Source organism: Pongo abelii, chromosome 6, assembly GCF_028885655.2.
Source record: "Pongo abelii isolate AG06213 chromosome 6, NHGRI_mPonAbe1-v2.0_pri, whole genome shotgun sequence".
NCBI lineage: Eukaryota > Metazoa > Chordata > Mammalia > Primates > Hominidae > Pongo > Pongo abelii.
This window is the reverse complement of record NC_071991.2, coordinates 46,117,109-46,142,468: the sequence shown is the minus strand read 5'-3', so window position 1 is coordinate 46,142,468 and position 25,360 is coordinate 46,117,109. Positions and strand designations below refer to the sequence as shown.

Genomic DNA, 25,360 nt, shown 5'->3' with positions numbered 1-25,360 from the left:
GGCTGAACTCTGGCCTCCTTTTGCCTCCTACTCTAACTCCCAAAACAAGAAACTAAAAACTTCCAGCAGAGGGGAGGAGGCAAAGGAAGGACAGAAGAATTCTGAATCCAGGCCATCTCAAGATTGATTCCCAAAAACCTTGCGGACCCTGCTCTGACATGCAATTAAAAGAGCAAAGAAGCTTCTCCCAGTGATATTTCTACAATGCAGACATGCAATTAAAAGAGCAAAGAAGCTTCTCCCAATGATATTGCTACAATGCAGACAGGCACATGCCATTCTATGCAACTGATGTGTGCTCAAAAAGGGAGGGGGGATAAAAAATTAACCTCTGTAAATGAAACAAATGTTAACTAATTAACATTACAAGTTTTGACAGGATTCACGTTATTTTCTTATATTTTTCAAATAGCCTAAGTCCCTATCACTTTATATTTTGTGGATGAAAAATAAGAAAATATCTGTAAATAAAGTAGGTCATCATAAACATACTAAGGAAAGTCATCATTTAAGAGAATTCTTTTGTAAGTCAAATAATTTCCCCCCAATTTATTGGTTCTGTATATGTTTTATGGTCACACTGGTTTTCTCACTGCACAACTAACTCTATTAAATCTTGTTCACTGAGATTGGTGTGTTTACCTTGCATTTCCCCAACCAGTGCATTGGTGAAAAGGATCATATCTTATACTTTGCTAGACACACAGGCATAATAAATATTAAATATTAAGTAGGCTATACGAGTCTACTAGTCTTAATTCTTTCCTTCTCTGACCATACACACAATGCGTTTGCTACAGGAGGAGCTACGTGATTTCCCAAAACCTTTCAGTTACTCAGTCTATCTTTACAGTTAGTAATACTCCTAAACTATGTTGAACACACTGGAATCTACTCCAATCTCAAAAATTTAAAGAACCCAATGGCTAATTCACACAATCAACACAGCCTTGCTTTTAGAAAGGGCTCACTTCTATGGATCCCATATCCAGGCATGTAATGTCAGTCTATTTTCCTTTGCTGAAGGCCAGCAGATAGAATTTGTGCACAACTTGTCAAAAATTTGAAAGCTGCTTTTAAGGTTAGCTTTCCTCTATTAGGTTTAAGTAATTGCAGCTCTTTTATTTCAGAGACACGAACTGGCCACACATTTGGCCTGAACGGTAATTTCTGAAATGGGTCTGCAGGCCTGCAGAAGGCTCTCTGGATTGCCACAGCGCCTACTTCTCCAGGCTCTCTCGCATCTGGCCTGCTTCTCTCCTTGATGTTACCTGCCTGGCCCCGTCGAACATTTATTTCTGCCTTTCCTCTCCACCCTACTTTATTCTTTATTCATGAGTCCACTTTTCCTATCCTACATAGTATAAAACCTTAAATGCCTGCTAGTAATTATGGAGTCATTTCTATATCTCTGAAACTCTCATGCAGGATTTGCTTTGATTTGACATAGAGTTTCATACAGAAGGGAGAATGGCCAAATGATCCACTCTCCATTGGCTTTTTTATCCTAATCTCTGAATTTCAAGCAGAACCATATTTTCTGATAGGAATGCCAAGGAAAGCTTTACTTTGGTGATTTAAGAAAAGATGAACTCCTTTTCTTACAAACATCCTATACTAATTTAACTACCACAAAACTATCTGCCTGTACTTCACTGATATTTAATAATATCCATTTTTTCCTTCCAGTCATAAAACTGCCCACAGACCTACTGAGCACGAATGTTCTACAAAGCATTTTATGGGGTAAGCCATTGAAAAAAACTACCCTTAAAAGCAGCTGGTTAATTTATTTGGCTCATCTTCCATACCCTGTAATATTGAATTGTCATTATCACAATACTAAGAGCAATTTAAGCTCAATGGGAGCTAAGTACATAGAGAGGAAAAGCTGTTTCCAAGAAGTCTATTTTTTTGTTGGAAAAAAATATTTTAGGGCTTTATTTCCCATAAATCCACATTCTGGCAGTCAGCACTCTCAGTACTTATATTTCAATATGAGCCCTCACATCCTCAGCAATATACTTTATTCTCCTCTGTTTTGTGCTGATAAATCTATCTAGTGCTTTCCTACTCTACAGAGTGGTATAAGGACACGGAGCCCAGAATCTCCCACATGTGTGGCAAGATTCCTATCGGGCTGTAATGAAGTCCCCAATTCTGGTCACCTAACGCCCATCATTACTTGTCACTCACTCTTCCCTGATGGAGTTGAAAAGAGTATGATTGGCCCTGTTTTAATCATCTTGTGATCTTTCAAGGTGATAAATCACTTGGCTCCTTCAGGCTTCCTAAATACTGACCACACTGCTAGCTTTGAGGCAGACAAGAAAGTGGGCAAGATTCAGCAGGGGCTTCAGCCCAGGGTCAAGGCTTAGATACCATGTGTGTTCCCACGGGGAGAACCGAGGAGCTTGAAGAAAACAAATATTTCACAAAGGACAACCTGTGCTAGGTCAGGAAGGTACAGAAGATCCAGGTAATAAAATAGAGAAATAGAGAAATAGAGAAAAGTAAAACCCAGCAAATAAAACTGTCTCAATAAATATAAACAAAGGACATAACAATGGGAAAGTCTTGTTACAAAAGGATTTAAATATTCAAGATTAGAAAAGATGATGAGCAAAATTTTAAAAGTCAAGAAGGTAAGTGAGAAAAATATGAGTGTGGAGAAGACCTAGGGTGGTGGCTGGCTACAGACGGCAAATGGGGTCTTGAATCCTGAAGGAGGCAGGAATGACCAGGAACCCATATGGAGCAGGTGTCTTTGTCTTGCTTCATGCTTAGGCTTAGTGCCAAAGTTTCAAACACACAGCTTTTCTAAACACCACCAACAGCTCTACTATGTCCATCAAGATAGAATATAAACATGTGGGAAGAAAAAGAGAACTTCCCAAATATATTATTGCCTTAAATTCAGTGGTTATTTTCTGAACAAGTTATAATGCTTCAATCTCCTTTATCTGAATTTAACATGTTTAAAACCAGTTCAGTACAGACAAAATGTTGGTATCATAGAAAACCTCTGTGCACAAGGGTTCCTAGAGCCCACTCAAATGCTACTTGCTTACAAACAATATTTCAGTAAACACCATTCCTATGCAACACAGACTTTTTTTTTTTTAACTTGTATTTTAATTTCAGGGGTTCATGTGCAGGTTTGTTATGTAGGTAAACTCGTGCCACAGGGGTTTGTTGTACAGATTATTTTGTCACCCAGGTATTAAGCCTAGTATCCATCAGTTATTGTTCCTGATCCTCTCCCTCCTCTCATCCTCTGTCTCCTCCAATAGGCCCCAGTGTGTGTTGTTCCCCTCTGTATCAATGTGTTCTCATCACTTAGCTCCCACTTACAAATGAGAACATGTGGTATTTGGTTTTCTATTCCTGCATTAGCAACACAGACTTTGGACAGGCCCTTGCAGTTAATTCTGTGAAACCTATATAGACAGACCAATGCTTTGAAATTTAAAAAACACTGTATCAACATAAGGTAACGATCAATTCAGCAACCAAGAAATCCAAGCAAAGCTGCCACGAGAACAAAATAAGTTAAACAATGGAGGTGCCATTTAGGAGCAGCTTTCTTTGCATTAAAAAACTAGAGATGACAGCTAGATAAAGATCTACCTACCCACCTATGCAGTATCTACCTACACACCTATGTGGGCTTGGCAATCAAGCCAGCATGTGAGGTAGTCCCCTATTTAAACTACTAATCTGCAATTTCTGCAAATGCAAGCACATAATTACAAGTGCAATTTCAGAAATGACTAGGACATTTTCTAAGTAATTTTACCACTTAAAAAAAAATCTTCCATATGGATCCCACAGATTTAATAGAGCTGGCTGTTCATACCAAACACGTTGAGTCTGTTTTTCAGTTTGCAGCTATCTGAGGATACATTTCCCGGGGCTGGGCCCAAGGTAAAAACACCCTCAGCATCAGGGTAGAGATAACACAAAATCATCCACTGGGTGATTAAACTTGAATTAATGTTCTCTGCAATGAACAAATATCTCTAACTTTAACTACATATAATCTCAATCATTGATTGGTGAAAATCCTTGCACAGTGAGTATATCAAAAAGAAATGCAAAATTGCTAAGTCTTGAATAATGCAGACAGTTACCTGAAAACACAGGTTTATGTATTTGAACAAGCCCTTCACACAATTCAAAGTAAAACAGGCCAGGTGCAGTGGCTCACACCTGTAATCCCAGCACTTTAGGAGGCCGAGGCGGGCGGATCACAAGGTCAAGAGATGGAGATCAGGCCAACATGGTGAAGCTCTGTCTCTACTAAAAATACAAAAATTAGCTGGGCGTGGTGGTGCACGCCTGTAGTCCTAGCTACTCGGGAGGCTGAGGCAGAAGAATCACTTGAACCTGGGAAGCAGAGGTTGCAGTGAGCCGAGATCACGGCACTGCACTCCAGCCTGGCAACAGAGTGAGAATCTGTCTCAAAAAAAAAAAAAAAAAAAAATTAAACTAAAAAAACCAAAAACAAAAACAAAGTAAAACCCAAAAGTTGAAAAAAAAAAAAATCGGGAGACTATCTGCAGAAGAAAATGAGTCAAATGAACCCAATTTCAAGCATTATAATCCATTTTCTTACCATCTCTATGAAAAACTGGCATTAACTGGACACACTGGTCAGCACTGATAGCTTTCATGGAAGTGGCAGAACTGATGGTTTTGGGGCAGACTCACATCTACATGGTAACATATGTTCATCCTCTCTACACACTTCAGGGTCTACTCTAAAGTCTCATTTAGACTCCTATATAATGCCTCCCTGGGAACAAGAATAATTATTCCAGATTTGGCCAAAACTGGAGAAAAGGCTGCAGGCTATTCAGTAAGCAGCAATAATTTGTGCTCAAACTGACAGTAAATATCAAGTGGACAGCCTTCATTGTCCTGGCTTCTATGGTAATATTAAAAGCTGCCCTGAGCAAGGAATACAATCAGACAAATCACAAAGGAAGCTACAGAAGTAGCTAATAAATAAAAATGTTCAAAATCACTAAAAATTCAAATATACTATAAAATAGAAAAATGGAGTATCTTTATATATCAGATTGGCAATGAGCATGTGGTAAAATAGGTACTCACACATAGCTGATGTAAACTGGTGTAAGTTTTCTGGAATACAATTTTACTTGGCAACACACATTAAATGCCTAAAAAAAATCATAACCTTTGATTCAGTAATTCCAATCCTAAGAATCAATGGTAGGAAAACATTCAGAGGAACAGATGAAAGGCCAAAGATTTCAAGCTTCACCACATCATGATTTATGACAGCCAAACACTGGATATAACCTAAAGGTCCAAAGACAGAAGAATAGTTAAGAAAATCAAATAGATCCATAAGATAGAATATTATGCAACTATTCAATAACACTGAGCTAAGAATAGACGTCAATAATGTAGGGAATTTCATATGATGTACAATGATAAGTTAAAACAAGATCTAAAATAATTGAAATTACTCTAAACATTCCTTTACTTTTTATTATTATAAAAATAATGCATGCTTACTACAAAAAAGTAAATAAAAGCCAATGAAGGTCAGAAAGAACATTCATAATCCTGCCCAGACACAAATACTGTTAATAATTTGGTGTACAGCCTTCCATGAATACATCTACATATATAATTTTATTTCTATAGAAAAGGATAATCAGACCATACATATATTTTAGAAAAGTACCTCAACAGAAGCAATCTATCAAATGTTGAGAATTTTATTTATTCCAACTGAGAAAGAGAAAAGCTGACAACCAGAAGCTAGCCTGGCTCCCACAGCAGGGCCCTGATGTTCTCTTGATGAATATAAACAATTTCACAGAAAACCAACATCAGCCGAGGCCACTCCACTACCACGAAGGACCAGGACAGAAGCAAGACCACTCCATAACCATATCTGAATGCAAACAAGACATGAACATTTTCCAAGTCGTGGCAATGACCAAACACCTCCCACTTTGGCTAAAATGACAGACTGCTGCTTCTTTACCAGTTACGACTTTGGCTTTGGCTTAGCCTTTTCTCCTTCTAGATAAGATTTATCAAAATGCCCAGCTGTAGAATTATTCATGCTTCATGACAACATCCAATCTAGAGCAAAGCCTTAAACCTCCCCGAAATCACCTCACACCAGACTAAATCCTACAATTCTTCTAATATCTTCCTAAAACCATATGGGGTGCTTCTGGTGATCTTTGGCCGCAGGGCACTGACACAGCTAATTCACTATTGTTAGACAGTTAGCTTGTACCAATTTTCACTGTTACAAACATCAAGAAAATTGGCTGAAATTGAGTTAGAAAATTAAAAGGAAAACAAACAAACATACAGGTTGAGGGGGATCCAAAAGGCTTAAAGACAAATAAAGGACTGTAAATTTACCCCATAGTGTTGTATGCGAATATACAAATACACTCATTTTCCTATCAAGTCACTATTCTGACTAATGGTCTTATTAACTATATTCTACCTACACCATCCTACCTATATGCTTTTGGAAACCTACCACCTTTTCTGAAATCAAGATCCTGTGTACACATAGCACCTAACATGAAGCATGACACAAAGTTGTATTCAGGAAGCAGATTCAAACCAAATACTCCTGTGAAATGACTGTGATTTAGTCTGTACCGTGACACCAACTAACAATGACTGCAATTGTGCCCCTTGCTTTATACAGCCTTCTCTTAAAGCAAAAGAGAGAAAGAGAACCTCTCAGTGTTAATGAATCAGCTGAGGTTAAATCCCACAAGAAAATCTAACGAACATCTCTGAACTGGCAATGACATTTGCGGTCATTGCTCAAAATACTTAAGAATAAGCACAGGACTCTCCATATGCAAAAGAAGATATTATCAGCAAGGAGCAAAAGATGGTTATAAGGAAAAGAGATGGTAGTTTTAACATCAGAGTTCAGGGGAAAGCTACAATCAGTATGGAAATATTATATGAAAAAGTTAGCTGAACTCATTAAAGAAAAAAGTATATTTTTAACAGGCATTTGATGGACATGAGACAATGGGAATCATAAAGGAAAATGAAGTTCCTATGGACCCAACTCTCCCATCCCGACCACTGTAGATACCATTCAAATACTCTGGGAGTCCTACATATTGACATCAAAAAAGCAATCAGCAATGAAGAACACCTGTTTTTCAGACTGAAAATGATTTTTATTTAAGCATTATATTTCTATTTTTTAGCCTCAGATAGCTTAGTATACATAGGAAAACTCACCAAAAAATACTTTAACAATAGAGCTATTTTATTGCTTGGTTTTTCATATCTAAAAAAATGTTTGTGAAGATTACATTTGCGTTTTACTTCCTACTAATCAATGGTTTTTAATCAATTTTGGTACATTAATGACAGCATGAAACAAATTTCTAGGAATGGAACCATAACTTACAACACAGTACCTAGAAGAAATAAAGGTATGTATTTACAATGCCTCAACGGGCAACCGTTAGATTGGTGGCTGCCTGTGGTGTAATTGTGAATTAACTAGGAAGCCTTAATTTTAATTCTTAAAAATGTTCAGACGATTCACTTGAAAACTACAATGGTAATGTGGGAAGAAGTTTCAGGTAGAAGGCTACAATCGAGCATCTGAAAACTTGCAGAAATATTATCCTAGAGATCCAAACACTGGACAGGAGACAGAGAGGAACTGCTAATGTCAAAACCCTTCTAGCCACCAAAACCCCAGCTCCAATCTGACCCAAAGATGACCAAACACATGAGGAAGTACTCCTACACTTCATGTTTAGGGCTGGCAGTGGTAAGAAAAGGCTCACCGGATTATCTAGATTCTAAAAAGATTTGTAGCCAGGGGACTGGGAGCTATGGGGAGATGTTGGCCAAAAGGGCACAGACTTTCAGTTCTAAGATGAATAAATTCGGGGATCTAATGTACGCTATGGTTACTATATTTAATAATGCTGTATTAAATACTTAAAATTTACTAATGGATTTTAAGTATTCTCATCCCTAAAAAAATGGTAACTATGTGAGGCAACTGATAATGTTAATTAGCTTAAACATGGCAATCACTTCACAATAAATACTAAATACGTTTGGTATATATCAAATTATCACTGTATAACTTAAATATGTATAATTTGGCTGGGCATGGTGGCTGACGCCTGTAATCCTAGCACTTTGGGAGGCCGAGGCAGGAGGATCACGAGGTCAGGAGTTTGAGACCAGCCTGGCCAACATAGCGAAACCCCGTCTCTACTAAAAATAAAAATAAAATATATATATATTTATATATATTATATATAATATATATTTTATATATAATACATATTTTATATATAATATATATTATATATTACATATTTTATATATTATATATTTTATATTATATATTATATATTTTATATGTATTATATATTTTACATAATATATATTATATATAAAATATAATATATAAAATATAATATCTTTATATATAATATATTATATATTATGTAAAATATATATTATATAGAATATATTATATATATTTTTTATATAATATATCATATATATTTTATAGAATATATTATATATGATATATCATATATTTTATATATATGATATATCATATATTGTATATTATATATATTATATTATATATTATATATATTTTATATTATATTATATATTATATATATTTTATATATATTATATTATATATATTTTATATTTTATATTTTATATTTTATATTTAATATATTATATATTTTATATTATATATATTTTATATATAATATAAAATTTTAATTTGTCAATTATACCTCAATAAAGCTAGAAAAAAAATGTTGATAACAAGGGCAAAAGAAATAAAATTTAAAAATAATCTTAATAATAATTTTAAAAATATTTACAGTTTTATAAAAAGCTTCCTGTATTGAATCCTCCTTCAAAAAAGATTCAAAATCCAATTTATTATTTGCAGACCACTGCTGGAAGCTTACAGAAGCTGGTTGACACTACCATCTCTGTCCTTCAAGTAAAATTTGCCATTTCAAATCTTCCTCATTTCATTCACTCCAGTCCTTTCCTTGTTTGCTGACTGACATTTTCCAGCTTACAAAGCAACCTGTCCCTGTGGCCAGGTCCCCTCATTCTATCCCACCATAACGCCAAACAGCTGACTATCTGATTTCTAAAAATGAACTCCACTGCAAATGGCATCGCAACAATTTAATGATTTGTCAAAGTAGTAGAACCAGTTACTATAAAGTGTATTTCAGTGCTCAAAGGTAAAGGTCCTATGAAGCTAAAGCTTACCTGCTGACAGGGAAAGCTGGACAATTAAAAAAAAAAAATCCAGACAAGATTCACTTGGCAGATTTATTTCTAAAATAGAAACTTCATTTGCCATGCTCCTGTATTAAAATTCTTGCTACACAAGAAGGTTACACTTACAAAAAAAATTCATTGGTTCACGTGTTTGAAAGCTCTCCCCAATGGCACTTTTAAGAGATGTGCTCTTTTCTTTCTTTTTTTTTTTCAAGATGGAAACAAAACAGAATATGGAATAAGCTTTTTATGCTCATGTGTCAAGCACTGGAGTCCATAAATCCAGCTATAGCATTCAACTACTAAGAAGATAGCTTGAAAACCTAAAATAAAAGTTTATGCCAGACAGAACTACAGCCTCCTAGTCCTAGTCCCTGGTGGATAAAGAGCTATCTCTAAACACCTAAGAAGCCAGAACTTTAAAAAGGAAATAGCTGTCAAACTACAGTTTCAGGTTTTCTTCTGCTACATTGCTATGTTCTGCAGTACTATTTTGAAAAGTATGTTCTAATTACTTTAATAATTTTTATATGAATCAAAAATTGTAATAAGATTAAACAACTATTAAATATTAATAGACATCTCTCTCAAATTTTCTTATGACTTCATGAATATCTCATAGTGGTCCTCTACTTTTCTACTTAGTTCCTCTAGTCTCTGTGCCACTTTAACCCATTGTTTGTAGAAGGTGGCATATAATTCCAATGATTTATTTGGCTGTCAGTCTAGAGATCAGTGTTCTTAAGGGTTAAGAATGTCTTTATTCCACATTACACCTTCATTTGGCTAGTCTTTGCTCCAATTTTTTGAAGATGAAACTATTTCTTAAAGGCGGAAAGTCGTAACCTCTCAGTTATCTGATATATGTCTTTATTCTCTTTTTCCCCTATGTGATCTGCCACCTGTTCTCAACAGAGGAGGGATCTTGATATCTATAACATATGATTATTGCAAGGTTATAAGCATTTGCTAAATGTTGGGCTTTTCAAAATTGTTCTGCCTAGTTTATGCTCCTAGTTTAAAATTGCAGCTGAAAGGATTGAAGTAGCTACTGAGCCAATGTAGTTATCTCATTTTTCAAAGATATAAACGTCTATAACTCAGTTACAAAAAGAGCAGCTCCTCCTAAAAATTTGCGAACACTTTCAAAATGAAAGTGATCATTTCACAATAGTCTTCCTTTCTTAATGTAACCTTCTAAATGCCTTTAGTTTTTAACATCAAAGATATATTTCTTAATGAAATTAGAAAAATACATCCTAAAGTACCTCAACTAAATAAATCTATTTTAAAACAAACAAAACACGCTAATGTCAAAAACATGTAGCATAAATAATCTTTACAAGTACATACCACACAACATGTAGAAAAAGGAAATTCTCTGGATATTTCTGCAAACCACACCAAGCTGATACACATTTTGAAAATCTCCACTTAACCATACACAAACAGATAATTATAGTTTATCAAGTAAATGGTACTTTTTAGTACTCACTAAATACATATTTACATGATAAAATTTAATGGATCCAAATAAATCAAAGTTTGTATGTTACAAGTCACTAAATTGTGGACACAGTTACATGTTTCTAAAGCCTTTAACATAAGTAAAATAAATTATAATGGCTTTTTAAAATAAATTATTCTAAATCACAAACTATTATCACACTTTCAAAAGACTTGTTTTGTCATACACACACACACACCCCCCTCCATACATATAGATAGATAGATAGATCTCATATATATATCTTCTTTAGTAAGTGGAAATAATTTGCTTGTATTACCCTAGGGTGCTTTGATTGTACTGGGAATAAAAACAGGTTTTCCTTAAAGAATGATGATCTATAATGGCTTTTTAAAGGGAAAGAACCCCAAACCAAAGTTTTAAGAGTAGACAGTCTTTGACTTATGATTATTTGACTTAACGATTTTTCAACTTTATGATGGTACCCATACAATGATTCAATTTTTCACTTTCAGTCTTCAATAAATTACATTATACATTCAATACTTTATTATAAAATAGGCTTTGTGTTAAATGATTTTGCCTAACTGTAGTGTTCTGACTACAATTAAGGTAGGCCAGGCTAAGATGTGATGTTCAGTAGGTTAGGTATATTAAATGCATTTTTGACTTAACAATATCTTCAACTTACAATAGGTTTATCGGGACAACCTCAACTGTAAATTGAGGAGCATCTGTAGTTCATCTGCCATCCCATAACTAATTACAGAAAAATTAGTGGCTTTGAAACCTAAAAGGGGTACTGGCATAAAGATAGCTATATAGATTGGTAGAATTCAGAGTCCAGAAATAAACCCTAACATTTATGGTTAACCAATTTTCCACAAAGGGCCCAACACAATGGGAAAGGAATAGTCTTTGCAATAATGATGCTGGGTCAAGTGGATATTCACATGCAAAAGAATAAATTTGGACTCCTGTCTTACATCATACACAACAATGAACTCAAAATATATTGTACACCTAATTTAAGAGTAAAAAATACAAAAGTCTTAAAAGAAACAAGCATTAATCTTCATGACCTTGGAAGAGGCAACAGGCAGTGATCTCTTAGATACAACACCAATAGCACAAGTATAAAAAAAAATTAAGATAAATGTGACTTTATTAAAGTTACAAACTTCTGTGCCTCAAAGGATACCATCAATAAAGTGAAAAGACAACTCATAGGCTGGCAAAAAATATTTGCAAATCATGTATCTGATAAGGAATATCTACCCAGAATTTATTTTTAAAGTTTACAACTCTATAATAAAAAAAACTCCAATTAAAAAATAGGTGAAGAATCTGAATAGACATTTCTCCAAAGAAGACATGCAAATGGCCAATAAGCACAGGAAAAGATGGTCAACATCATCAGTTATTAGATGAAAGTCAAAACCACAATGAGATATCACTTAACACATACCAGAGTGATTATAATCAAAAAGAGAAAATAAAATGAATATTGGTGAGAATGTAGACAATTAAAACCCTCATATATTTCTGATGAGAATGTAAAATGGAACAATCACTTTGGGAAACGGTTTGGCAATTCTTCAAAATGTCCAACATAGAGTTACCATATGATTCAACAATTCCATACTCAGGAGAAATGAAAACACACAGCCACAAAAAGCTGTACAAAAATGTTCATAGCAGCATTATTCATAATAGCCAAAAAGTAGAAACAATCCAAATGTCAATCAAGTGATAAATGGATGAATAAAACATGATAGATCTATAGAATGAAATGTTATTTGGACATAAAAAGGAATGAAATACAGATACATGCCACAACACTGATATACCTAGAAAAATAAGGAAAGAAGCTAAACATAAAGGCCATATATTACATGATTCCATTTATATGAAAAATCCAGAATAGGAAAACTTATAGAGAAAGAAAATAGATTAGTGGTTGCCTAGGGATGAGAGGAGGGGAGGAAGAAAGATGGGGAGTGACTGCTAATAGGTACGAGGTGTCTTTTTGGGGTGATGGAAGTGTTCTAAAATTAGATTATGTTGATGGTCGCACAGCACTGTAAATATATTAAAAACCACTAAACAGCACACTATCATCTGGTGAACCTCATGGTATGCAAATTATGTATCAATTAAGCTATTTTAAAACATCTAAAAAATAGATGACTTAATACCAATTACTTACACTGACATGGGTAATCACAGGATTCCTTGCTTTAAAATATCATACATGTGCTTTTCTCATGCCCCATATACTAAGCCTTACATACAATATACTAAGCTCTTCAGTGTACGTTTTTTCTTTTAAATTATTTTAGTCCCGAATGTCTAAGTTAATAATAAAATCATTTTTAATTCAATTTTTCACCAGATGACCTTAACTTTTTATTTTACTCTCATTTTATATACATATAAACATTTTTTTCTGTGTGCTTGGAATGAGATGTCAACAGATGCATTTTTGGAGAACTGAATAAGAAAAAAAAATTTCTCTCATAGAAGACTGAACATAGAACAGCTTGTCAAGTAGTCACTGACAACCAAAGAGACAAACCAAACCCCTGATGTTCTGCCTGTTCAGCATTTTTTGAATTCTACTTATCTTATTGCTTATCACAATATCCAACTTTCTATAAATTCCAAGCTCTTCCCATGTTACCTTACCAACAATTAGATGCTAGATTACTCTGCTGTTCCTGCACTGCTCATGGATCTACTCAATGGACTCTGACCCAGACTGCTGCATGCACACTGTCCTTTCTATGGATGTCTGCAAATAATATCAAATGCTAAGTAAAAGGATGAAGAATATGTTACTGACACAGTTAACCCAGACATCCTACAGGGAGACAAGACATTCATGCAGCAGAATTAATGTGGCAAACTTGATGAGACTACAGATATCCCTTGCAGCAGAAAAGCAATTATTAAACTTCACGAATACAATGATTATTAAAGAACACAGGCCAGCCGTGGTGGCTCACGCCTGTAATCCCAGCACTTTGGAAGGCCGAGCAGGTGGATCATGAGGTCAAGAGATCAAGACCATCCTGGCTAACACAGTGAAACCCCGTCTCTACTAAAAATACAAAAAATTAGCCAGGTGTGGTGGCAGGTGCCTGTAGTCCCAGCTACTCAGCAGGCTGAGGGAGGAGAATGGCGTGAACCCGGGAGGCGGAGCTTGCAGTGAGCCGAGATCACGCCACTGCACTCTAGCCTGGGCGACAGAGCAAAACTCTGTCTCAAAAAAAACCAAAAAACAAAAAACAAACACAAACCAACACAGCAAAATCTCTCCTCCAGATCTTCAGTCCTACCACATGGACATCAACACTCATATTATCTCTGGTATGTTCTTTTATTCTAATACCTTCAAGAAATAGGGGACAACTGTAAAATCTCTAACTCTTGAAATTGGAAACTGAAAATCAAAACTGCATCCATTACATGTTAGGGAAATATTTAAACCAAAGTGATTTATCAATATTCTAAGTGTATAGCAGATTATTAAGAAGGCAGCAGACATCTTAGAACCTGACCTTCCAGCCCCGGTCAAGCCTTCAGATGACAAGCCTTCAGATATTGGCAGCTCCAACCAATATCCCAATTGTACCCTCATGAGCAACCTTCAGCCAGGGACTAACAGCTAAGCCACTCTTGAATTTTCTAAGTACGAGATAATAAATGTTTGTTGTTTTAAGTCATTTAAAACAAAAAGCAGTGACCATTCCCAGTGAGAATTAAATAAAATGTAATTCTTTATTCAGCCAGGCATGGTGGCTCATGCCTGTAATACCAGCACTTTGGGAGGCCGAGGTGGGCGGATCACCTGAAGTCAGGAGTTTGAGACCAGCCTGGCCAACATGGTAAAACCCTGTCTCTACTAACAATACAAAAATTAGCTGGGTAGGGTGGTGGGCATCTGTAGTCCCAGCTACTTGGGAGGCTGAGGCAGGAGAATTCCTTGAACTCGGGAGGTGGAGGTTGCAGTGAGCAGAGATCATGCCACTACACCCCAACTTGGGCAACAGAGCAAGACTCCATTTCAAAAAAAAAAAAAAAAAGAAAAATTATTTATTCTTACTGAGTTTTAAATAAGAACACCTGGGTTTAAATTTCAGCTATGTGAACTTATGCTATTATCACTGTGATGGTTAATAACAAGTGTCAACTTGATTGGATTGAAGGATGCAAAGTATTGCTCCTGGGTGTGTCTGAGGGTGTTGCCCAAAGGGGATTAACATTTGAGTTGGTGGACTGGGAGAGGCAGACCCACCCTCAATCTGCATGGGCACAATCTAATCTAATCAGCTAATCTGGCCAGGATGGCCAGAATAAAAGCAGTCAGAAGAACATGAAAAGACTAGACTGGCTTAGCCTCCCAGCCTACATCTTTCTCCCATGCTGGATGTTTCCTGCCCTTGAACATCGGACTCCAAGTTCTTCAGCTTGGGACTCAGACTGGCTTCTTTGCTCCTCTGCTTGCAGAGACGGCCTATTGTGGGACCTCACCTTGCGATCTTGTGAGTTAATACTCCCTAATAAACTACTCTCTCTCTCTCTATACACACACACACACACACACACACACACACACACACACACAATCCTATTAATTCTATCCCTCTAGAGAACCCTAATACAATCATACATAAAATTTCTTAACCCAACAAATGTTTAGTGAAGAAATACGAGAGGAATGTTAATGCTACTCTTTTCTGAGGCTGACAAAGACAAAGACAAGTAAGGCAGTTATTTTTTCAGGAGTGGATCAGCTGCAGATCTAAGCTAGGGAATGTGAAATTAGGTCTGTAATTACTACTAATTAGTCCCCTGGACATTTTAACATAAGGTGAATGCAACTACAGCCTAAGGATAACAATGGGCTGTGAGATGGGGGAAGGAGGGGCTCTCTAACAGAAATCAGAACTGGCGTCATCTTAGCTTTATGTCGTGGAATGGAATCAGGATCTACCAACCTGCCACTCATTACAACGAGTCATGTAATGACCAGAAGGTTTTCCTGCCCTATCATTCTATTAACTATTGAACCAAGGGAAAATGACAGATAAGTATCATAAACATTTAAAAGCATTTAGTAGCTGGGCCTCAAAGCAGCCATTCCATAGCTCTATACTACTACAGAAATAGCTACAGACTACTTCCTTTTCACTGGCTCCAAACCGAATAGTAAATAATATTCGGAGTTCCAGTATGGTGATAGCATTTATTATAAAAATAGTCTTTAAAATATCTCTAGGTAATAAAAGCAGAAAAAAAAAACGAATTTGCCTTATTCTATAAGCAGACAGATTCTTTGAGAATTTACTATATCTATAAACAGAAAAATATTAATATATGAAAGTTTTTCTCTCTTATTTCTCTTTACACTTTTTAAGAGACAGGGTCTCGCTCTTTCACCCAGGCTGGAGTGCAATGGCGCAATTATAGCTCATTGCACCCTCAACCTCCTAGGTTCAAGTGATCCTCCCACCTCAGCCTCTTCGATAGCTAGGACTAGAGGCATACCACCACACGCAGCTAATTTCTTAATTTTTTTGTAGAGTCAGGGTCTCACTCTGTTGCCCAGGCTGGTTTCAAACTCCCAGCCTCAAGTGATCCTCCCACCTTGGCCTCCCAAAGTGTTGGAATCACAGGAGTGGGCCACCATTATGCCCAGCCCAATCTCTTATTTTTTAAATAGCACTGAGATAATAAAATGTGCCACGAACATATCAGCGAAGAGTAACCATAACTGTTCTAAAAGTTTATCAAGGCCTGCAAGAGATTTTCTACAAGGGAAAAAAAAATCGAAAAAAAAAAAAAATCAGTAGTTTAAGTGTGCTTTTGTTATTTTTAAATGCTGCCTCTTTTTTGTGGAAGGGGCAATGTTTCAAAGCTCTAGATGTAACAGCTCTCTTATTTTCTTGTCCTATATCTACTTCAAAGAAATGCAACAAGAGACTGGGCGCAGTGGCTCACGCCTGTAATCCCAGGGCTTTGGGAGGCCGAGGAGAGCAGATCACCTGAGGTCAAGAGTTCGAGACCAGCCAGGCCATGTCTTTAGTAGAGACATGGTGAAACCCCATCTCCACTAAAAATACAAAAATTAGCCAGGCATGTTAGTGGGCGTCCGTAATCCCAGCTACTCGTGAGGCTGACGCAGAAGAATCACTCGAACCCGGGAGGCGGAGGCTGCAGTGAGCCAAGATCACGCCACTGCACTCCATCCTGGGCAACAGAGCAAGACTCCGTCTCAACAAAAAAAACAATGTAGTGAGAAACACTGAAGCCACAACTCCCCCAAGAGATGATGATCATCAGATTTCATTACATTTGTCTTTCTCGAATTTCTCCTAATGAATAGCCAGACATAAAAACATTAAGGATAAATTACAGAGTAAACACACAACACCCCTCAAGGCTACATATCAAGGTAGAGACACACAGCACTTACCTTCTTCCCTCCGGTCACAAACTGCTTACAGCTGGATCTCACGAAATGTGGGTGCACAGCAATAATCTACAAGAGAAACAGAACCCAACTCTGGTTTAGGAGTCATGGCTAATGCACAGAATGAAAACCCCTGACACAGTTCAAGCAGCATGATCTAAAAATTATCCTGAAACCTTGGTAGGAAGTAATATATTCAAATCATATTTTACAACAACTGATGACATCTGAGTTTTCTTCTTACGTGAAAAGATTTCTTCTCTGAAGCCAGGTCAAAGCTCAAAGAGTAGGATACGTCAGTTCTAGTTTCTGGCTGAGGACCCCTATAAGTGGATGTCCCTGTATAGAGGCAGCAAGGGAGGTCAAGGGAGGTTGGTCAAGGCAGCAAGATGTCACAACTGTTTCTAACTGGGTACAATTTACAGAAAACAACACAAAACAGACAAAAAAAAAAAAAACAGAGAAAGAAGCCAACTAACTCCTTGTCCAAGATGCCTCTCAATGATAGATGGCACCAAGTGGCAATGCAGCCTCCCAGACGTTTAGCCCACTTACACCAAGACCCCATCAATGGAGAGAGAACAGAGCTACAAGCCCAAAGAGCTAACCGTTCAGGACTTACCTTTTTACATACAACCTGTTCCCCTGATTCTCATCTACTTCCCACTCATCCAATCTTTCTCCAGCCCCTTGCTACCCAGGTTTCTCTTGAGGTTGCTCCACCACCCTTGTTACTGTTTCCTTCATCTGCAAGGGCTTTATGATTACATAACATCATTAACATTTTGGGGAGGGGGTGAAAACAAAAGCCCTCGTGGCTCCACTCAGTGTACCTCCATCTTTGGAGCTCATCTGCTGTGGCTGTAAGCTTGCATAGACTCCACCTCCTTCTCTCTTTATCCCCAAACCACCCATGAAATCACCAACTTAACTAATTTTGTGTTTTTCTAATTTAACATAGAGAATTTTTTTTAGGTAAACACACACACAAAATCTCACACAATTATACTTCTATATACCGTCAATTAAACATATTTTATACTTGTATTAATCGACACATTTCCCTCCTACAATGGAATAGATTCCTCTTCCTACAATGTCATTTTTAAGGCTTAGCATATGATCCTTCATTGCTCTAACCACTCCTACCTCCCAGGTTAGCCCTTCTTCCCTTCAACACTTTCCTAATCCATCCTCAATATCAGTACTGAGGGATTCACACATTCTATTGTTTCACATTCTTAAAATCTCCCCGTAGCTCTCTCGTAATGCATAACTGTAGATCAGTGACTGATTCCAAACATCTCCTCTGCTCCTCAAACACATTGTTACCCTTTTCTTCCCTTCAGATGTAAGAAAATAAAGCCGTCAGGGTCATTGCCCACAAGTGCTCCTCCTTCACTGTCTAACTTGCAATAGCTAGGCTCAGTCCACTTCTTTCATGCCTGTTTCACAGGCAGAGGGTCTAGGACTCTTTCCAAGATTATCTTCCCCATCTAAGCTGTTGATCTCATTGCTTAGTGCTGCCCCAAGAAGCATTCTCTTTTATTTTTAACCTTTTCCTCTTTACTGGTTTTTGCCATGAACCAAAACATGATCGGCAAAAACCTTCCCAGGACATGGCTCCTCTCTCTACCAGATGATCTCTCTTCTTTATTACCAAATTTCTTGAAAGAAGAGTCTCTGCTGATTGTTTCTACTTCCTCACCTCCAATTAATTCCTTCATGTATAGTGACCCTCCTGCTCTGAAAAGAGTCCTCAGCAAGGTCACCAGTAATTTCATAATCACCACATAGAATGCCCTTGTTTCAGTCCTTCCCCCTATTTAATCTCCACACTGCATTCGACACTGCTGACCACTTCCACCTTGTAGAAACCCTCTCTCCCCTGGCTTCTCTGACACCACTCTTCGGAATTCCTTACAGTCCCTCCAACTGCTTCTTCTTAGACTCCTTTGCTGTTTTTTCTTCCACAGCCTGAGTATCCAAGTTAGAGTGTTCCAGAATTTCACCATCAGTCTTCTCTTCTCACTCTACAGCTCTAAATTGGATAATATCTTTAAAAATAGCTTCACCTTATTCAATAATGGTTATCACGTTTGTGTTTAAGGGCCAATCTCCACCCTGAGGCCCATATTCATGTTTCCAAAACCTCCGTAACATCCCCACCTGATGTACTACACTTATCTAAACTCAGGACCAAACTAGCCATGTCCTTACTCAAACATACCCTACTGCAACTGATGGCATCCCACACCCCATCCCCAAAGCGAGAACCTGAACTGACCCTGAGCTCTTCCACCTTTCATCACCCTCATCCAAGCCATCACTAAGGCTCGCTAAGTCTATTTAGCACAGACTGTCCAAATACATTTCATCCATTCCATCTTGAACACTCACTATCATTCTTTTCATTGAGATCCTGTAATGCCCTGCCTAGAGTATTATATTAGGCTTCTAAATTGTCTTTTGTCCCCAATCACTCTCCTGTTTAAATCACCCCCCACTCTGGCAAATTCGACTTTTTAAAACATACATCAGACCCTATCTCTCCTTTACCTGCTGGTCAATAAATGTTTGAATAAACAAGTCAAAAAAAATAAATGACCTCTTCCTTCAACAACTATAATAGACACCTGAACTACCATAATTTTTATCTAAAACTAGTCCTCTTGACTCTTATCTGTCCTTCAATCAATACTGTATACAGTCACTGTATTAATTTTCTTAAAGCTTAGCTCAGTTTATTTACTTTGTTCTTAAATATTCAGTAATTTCTAGTTATCTACCAAATGGAGTCCAAATTCTTTAGCCTGAATGTAAAGCCAGCCCAATCTTCCTCCACATTCTCTTGTGAAATCAGTCTTTTATGTACCAAATAAATTGGACAATTTGCCATTTCCTGAACACAAGGTGAACTTTCTAGCCTCTCCATTTCTATTATGTTGTTCTTCCACATGAAAAACCAGCTTCTCTCATCAGTCCTTCTCCATTTATTAAAGCCAAGTTAAACATCACTCCACCAATGAAGCCATCACTGACAAGAACAGCTAAAAGTGATTCCTTTCAGCTTTGGAACGCTTAATATTATTTCTACCTCTTTGAGTCTTTTATCACAGATCGTGTGTGTGTGTGTGTGTGTGATCTCAGTCACTATAATAAAATACCCCTGAAGACAGACTGAGATCACAGTCACAAAATACACATTCTGTCTTCTTTCACAGCATCTAAATAGTATCCAGTACATCTGAAGTGTTGAACAGACACTTACTGACAAAATTAATACAGAAGTGGTAATGTTCAAATTACTGTAATCCATATTGCCTTACTTGAGAAAACCCTTAGAAAAAGTAAAACTTGCTGAATACTTACTTTAATGGGACAGTCAAAAGTCTCGTGAAATTCTTCTCCAGAATACAGTCCAAATACCTGCACCTACAAAGAAAATGGATTGTATCAGTTCACCATGACAGCAATAGAGAAGGCTAGAATCAGTATGAACACATACTATCAATAAGAAAAGTAGAACATTTAATAATTTTAAGGCCCCGTGACCTCTATTAAACATCTAATGAAAACAATCCCACCAGCCAGGTACGGTGGCTCACGCCTGTAATCCCAGCGCTTTGAGAGGCAGAGGCCGAGGTGGGTGGATCACCTAAGGTCAGGAGTTCAAGACCACCCTGACCAATATGGTGAAACCCCATCTCTACTAAAAATATGAAAATTAGCCAGGCATGGTGGCGTGCATCTGTAGTCCCAGCTACTCAGGAGGATGAGACAGGAGAATTGCTTGAACCCGGGAGGCAGAGGTTGCAGAGAGCCGAGATTACGCCACTGCACTCCAGCCTGAGCGACAGAGCGAGACTCCGTCTCAAAAAAAAAAAAAAAAGAAAAAGAAAAAGAAAAAAGAAAATCCCATCAGGTTGAGGGTACTTTGCTGCAATTAAGCTTTCATAAGCATTCCATGGATAGAGCTCCCCTTCAATCACCACAAATTGTATTAAATGCATGCCATTAAAACAATGAAACAGATTTGAACAAGTTATTAATATTCTTTTATAAACTTCCATAAGCTATCCCTAAAGGAACTATTTTTTCATCCCTTAAAGGAAAGGGGAGATTTTTTTTAGTCTCTCTCATATATATAAAATAAACCAACCACGTAGATCAGTGTGGTAAGAGATTAGGTGAACCACACTTCACTCACAACTTATGCTGAATCTACTGAGAATACAGAAATGAAAGATTTAAGTTCCTGCTTATCAGTGTCTCCCTTAAAGTTGTTCCAGGTTACTTTATTCATACTTAGTATATTTTCTGAGTGCTTTACTTAACAACAACAAAACAAAAACAAAACTGAAATATAAAACACATGCTATAAAAAAATACAAATCATAAATTTATAGTTTGACAAATTGTTATGATATGAACATATCCCTGTAATCATCACTCTGATCGAGAAATAGAAGCCAATAAGCCCCTTTGTTTCCCTTTCCAGTAAATAATACCCTCCAACTAATCACTACCCTCAAAGCTACTGGCATGGACAAGTTGTGCTGGTGTTAGAATTTTGTAAGTAAGGAATCATATTCTATTTCACTGATTTATTTCATTCATTATTTAACATTTTCTTTGTGAGATTTAGCCACACTGTTGCATATAGTAGAGGCTGGTTCTTTGCCACTGCTGTGTATTATTTCATGTATGAATATATCACAATTCACATTTCCATCTTCCATTGATGACCACTTAGGTTGTTTCCAGATTGGGGCTATCACGAATACTGCTGCTAAGAACATGCTTTGCAAATCTTTTGGTGGACTTATACACATATTTATGAAGGGTGTATAACTTGGAATGGAATTGCTGAGCCATAGGTTATGTGCATGTTCACATTTAATAGGCAAACCATTTCACAAAGTGGTTTCAAATTAATTATGCTCTCACCATGAGAAAGTTTGAATGTTTGTGTTCCCCCAAATTCATTACGTTGAAACCTAACCTCCAAAGTGATGGTTATTTATACTCTCAGCATGAGAATTCCATGAGATCTCAAATGCTTGGAGCTAACAAATAGTACTAGAGCCAATGAGAACTATTTCCCAACATTGGAATGTGTTCACTGTCTTTCTAGTCTCTAGTATAGTGGTATTATTCTTCTTTAACTTTTGTAGGAATTCACTGGTGAAGCCATCTAGGTCTCATGGTTTTGCTATGGTCTGAATGTATGTGTTCTCCCCAAATTCACTGTGTTGAAACCTAACCTCCAAGGTGATGGTATTAAGAAGTAGGGCCTTTAGTGAATGATTAAGTTATGAAGGTGGAGCCCTCATAGGTGAGATTGGTGCCCTTATAAGAAAGCTTGGGGTAACTAGCTAAAGCTTGAGGTAACTAGCTAGCCCTTTTGCTCTTCTGCCTTCTGCCACACAGGGACACATCACTCATCCCTTCTGCCATGTGAAGTTACAATAACAAGGCGCCATCTTGGAAGCAAGGAGAGCAGCCCTCACCAGATGCCAAATGCTGGCACCTTGAAATTAGACTTCCCAGCCTTCAGAACTGTGAGAAATAAATTTCTGTTGTTTATAAACTACCCAGTCTAAGGTATTTTGTTATGGCAACACAAATGGACTAAGATAGTTTCTTTGCGAAAAGGTTTCCAATTATAAATTCTATTTGAAAAATAAATATAGGACTACTTAAACTTTCAATTTCTTCTTATTTTAATCTTGGTAAGTTCTGAGTGGTTCATTCTTTCAAGCCCCAAGCAGGAAATTCACTTATGTTATAATTTTGGGAAATAGATTCATGCATTAAAAGTTAAAGTTTTGGGGACCATCCACTCATTTTGTAACTACCGTTTTCATATACTTGTGCCAAGTTTGTTATTTGGGTTCTACAAACAGGAGATAATATAATGTAAAACAGAAGAAATTTCATTTTTCCTGAGGCTGGCCTTGAAATGTATTCTTCACATGGCAAATACACATATGCCCCCACCCCCATCACCTGCTTCTCATTGTTCAGAGGTTATAAAGTCATTACTTTTATGGAAATATATAGGCATAGGATAATATAACAAACATCTTATAAAATAATGGCTAAAAAGCAGAAAAGGAAAGCACTGCATTCAGGGTTTCACTTTACCTGGGGAAGTTTAACTTGATGGACCCCAACAAATCTAAGAAAACCAGGTGAAAAGAAGGAGGTTCCTGAATCATGGGAATCTTAATGGAGTGAATCAACAAATGGCCACCTTGATGAAGCTACCTCAGTATGAACACCTGCTCAACTAGCAAGCTGAACTTCTCCTAACTTAATCTATTTCTTTTCAGTATGATAAGGTCAGGTACTGCATGGTCTTGTGCTAAATCTCATACTACTGCTATTAACTTACATCCCTAAATGTGTCAACATGCTTTACCTTAGTGGTTCTCAAACACACCTGTACAGTTAAAATTCCTGGAAACTAATGGCCAAATCCCACCCTGAACAAACAAACTCAAACTTTCTGGTGAGGTGAAATGGTATTTTTGAAGTCTGCACAATTGGCAATGTTCTGCTGTTCCTCATTTGGTCCTCATAGCAAAACTGCTAGGTCTGAGAGCAAATACCATTATGCCTGTTGAACTGATGATTATGTAGAAAAAATGACTTGCCTAAGGTCATAAAAATCATAAGCAGAAGAGTTAGAACCAGAACCCGGATTTTCTAAATCCTATTCTTCTACATGCTATCTTTATATAGGATAAACTGAAATTTGCAAAAAAGAAAGATATCTTTTTACCTAAAGTGTAAGAAGAGTAGAATAGAACAACAACAAAAAAAATTCAAAAGCCTTAAATATGTGCCAAACTGAAAAGAACATGAATATCAGACTTTGAATTAAGGGCACTCTATGACAGAAATTGAAATTAAATGAAGCTGATTATTCATTCAAATGGATAAACTTCCTTTTGCCTTATAGATGGAATAAAGAAATTTTAGAAAAAAAGTGATTTCTATTATGTAGAAAAGTATATGAGATGTAAACAAATGGTGCATAAGCCTGTAGAAAAAGACTGACAGATCAGTAAATGTGTGGATAAATACCAGGACTGTGGATGTAATGCTGAAAATTAAATTAGGAATTGCTGAGGATAAATGTCCCTTTAAAAATTAAAAATGCATATTGAAGGCATAATAGTATAGTGATAAAGAGGAATAAACAAAAAAGAGAACAAAATCAAACAAGTTCATAGTAAACAGGCACCGATACACATCACTATCCTTGAGAATTCGCCAGAAGCAAAAATGTCACTGTCATACCCACAGTAGGGGCTGGGGGAGTAACTGCTGAAGGTGGCAAATCAAGAATAGAACTCTCTGGTCAGTTTCTATTACTATGTTTAACTGAGCAACATTTTCCTCAACTGTTCTTATATTCTATTTCAACATAAAAAACATATAACTTCACGAGACAAATCTCATAAGCTTTATCAGTATCAGCACAAGGGTGATTTGTAAAACCTTCAATGTTTTGGTTCATTTCACTACTATGACATGCCAAACTAGCTGCTCACACGTTATACTACTAAAGCTAATAAAATCCAAAACAATTCTCATTTATTTCCCCTCTCTCTCCCTTTTTATTTTGCCATTTTGTCCGTGAAAATCACACTTATCTGTGAAGGGAATCCCTCGGCTTTTGGGAAGAGCTCATCTGAGATAAGAATCACATAATTAAAGGTTACGAGAGAGGACCCTTTTGAAAATGGTATCTCCTGTAGTAGCCCTAACAACTAGCCTGAACCTGCTAACAAAAATACCTAATGAAGGAAAAAGAAAATTCATAACAATGAGCCATAGAACCAAGCTCCTGCAAAGTCCTAGGGGAATTCTCATTAGCTACAAACCAGAGAGCCATGTGAGTACCTTAGAAGTATGTGGTACACATTTTGTTACCCGAAATAGAGGAAACCTACCCTCATGAAACAGTAAGGGATGTAATCATTCTCCACTTTAGCATGAAACTCTATGTATTTGCCAACCAGAACACTGGGCAACAGCCCTGATGCAGAGAAAAGAGGATGGAGGTGGCCAGA

The 25,360-nt window shown here is 36.9% G+C and overlaps 1 protein-coding gene across 4 annotated transcripts in view; it reads right to left on the bottom strand.

The window, feature by feature from the left end:
* Nucleotides 1-25,360, bottom strand: part of VPS41 (VPS41 subunit of HOPS complex) — a 188,316-nt gene that overhangs the window by 76,533 nt on the left and 86,423 nt on the right. For all 4 annotated transcript variants that reach the window (XM_054559067.2, NM_001133782.2, XM_063725581.1 and 1 more), the window contains 2 exon segments: nucleotides 20,646-20,708; nucleotides 17,277-17,342 (listed from right to left, as the gene is read on the bottom strand). In XM_054559067.2, the coding sequence (XP_054415042.1) occupies nucleotides 17,277-17,342; nucleotides 20,646-20,708 (129 nt within the window).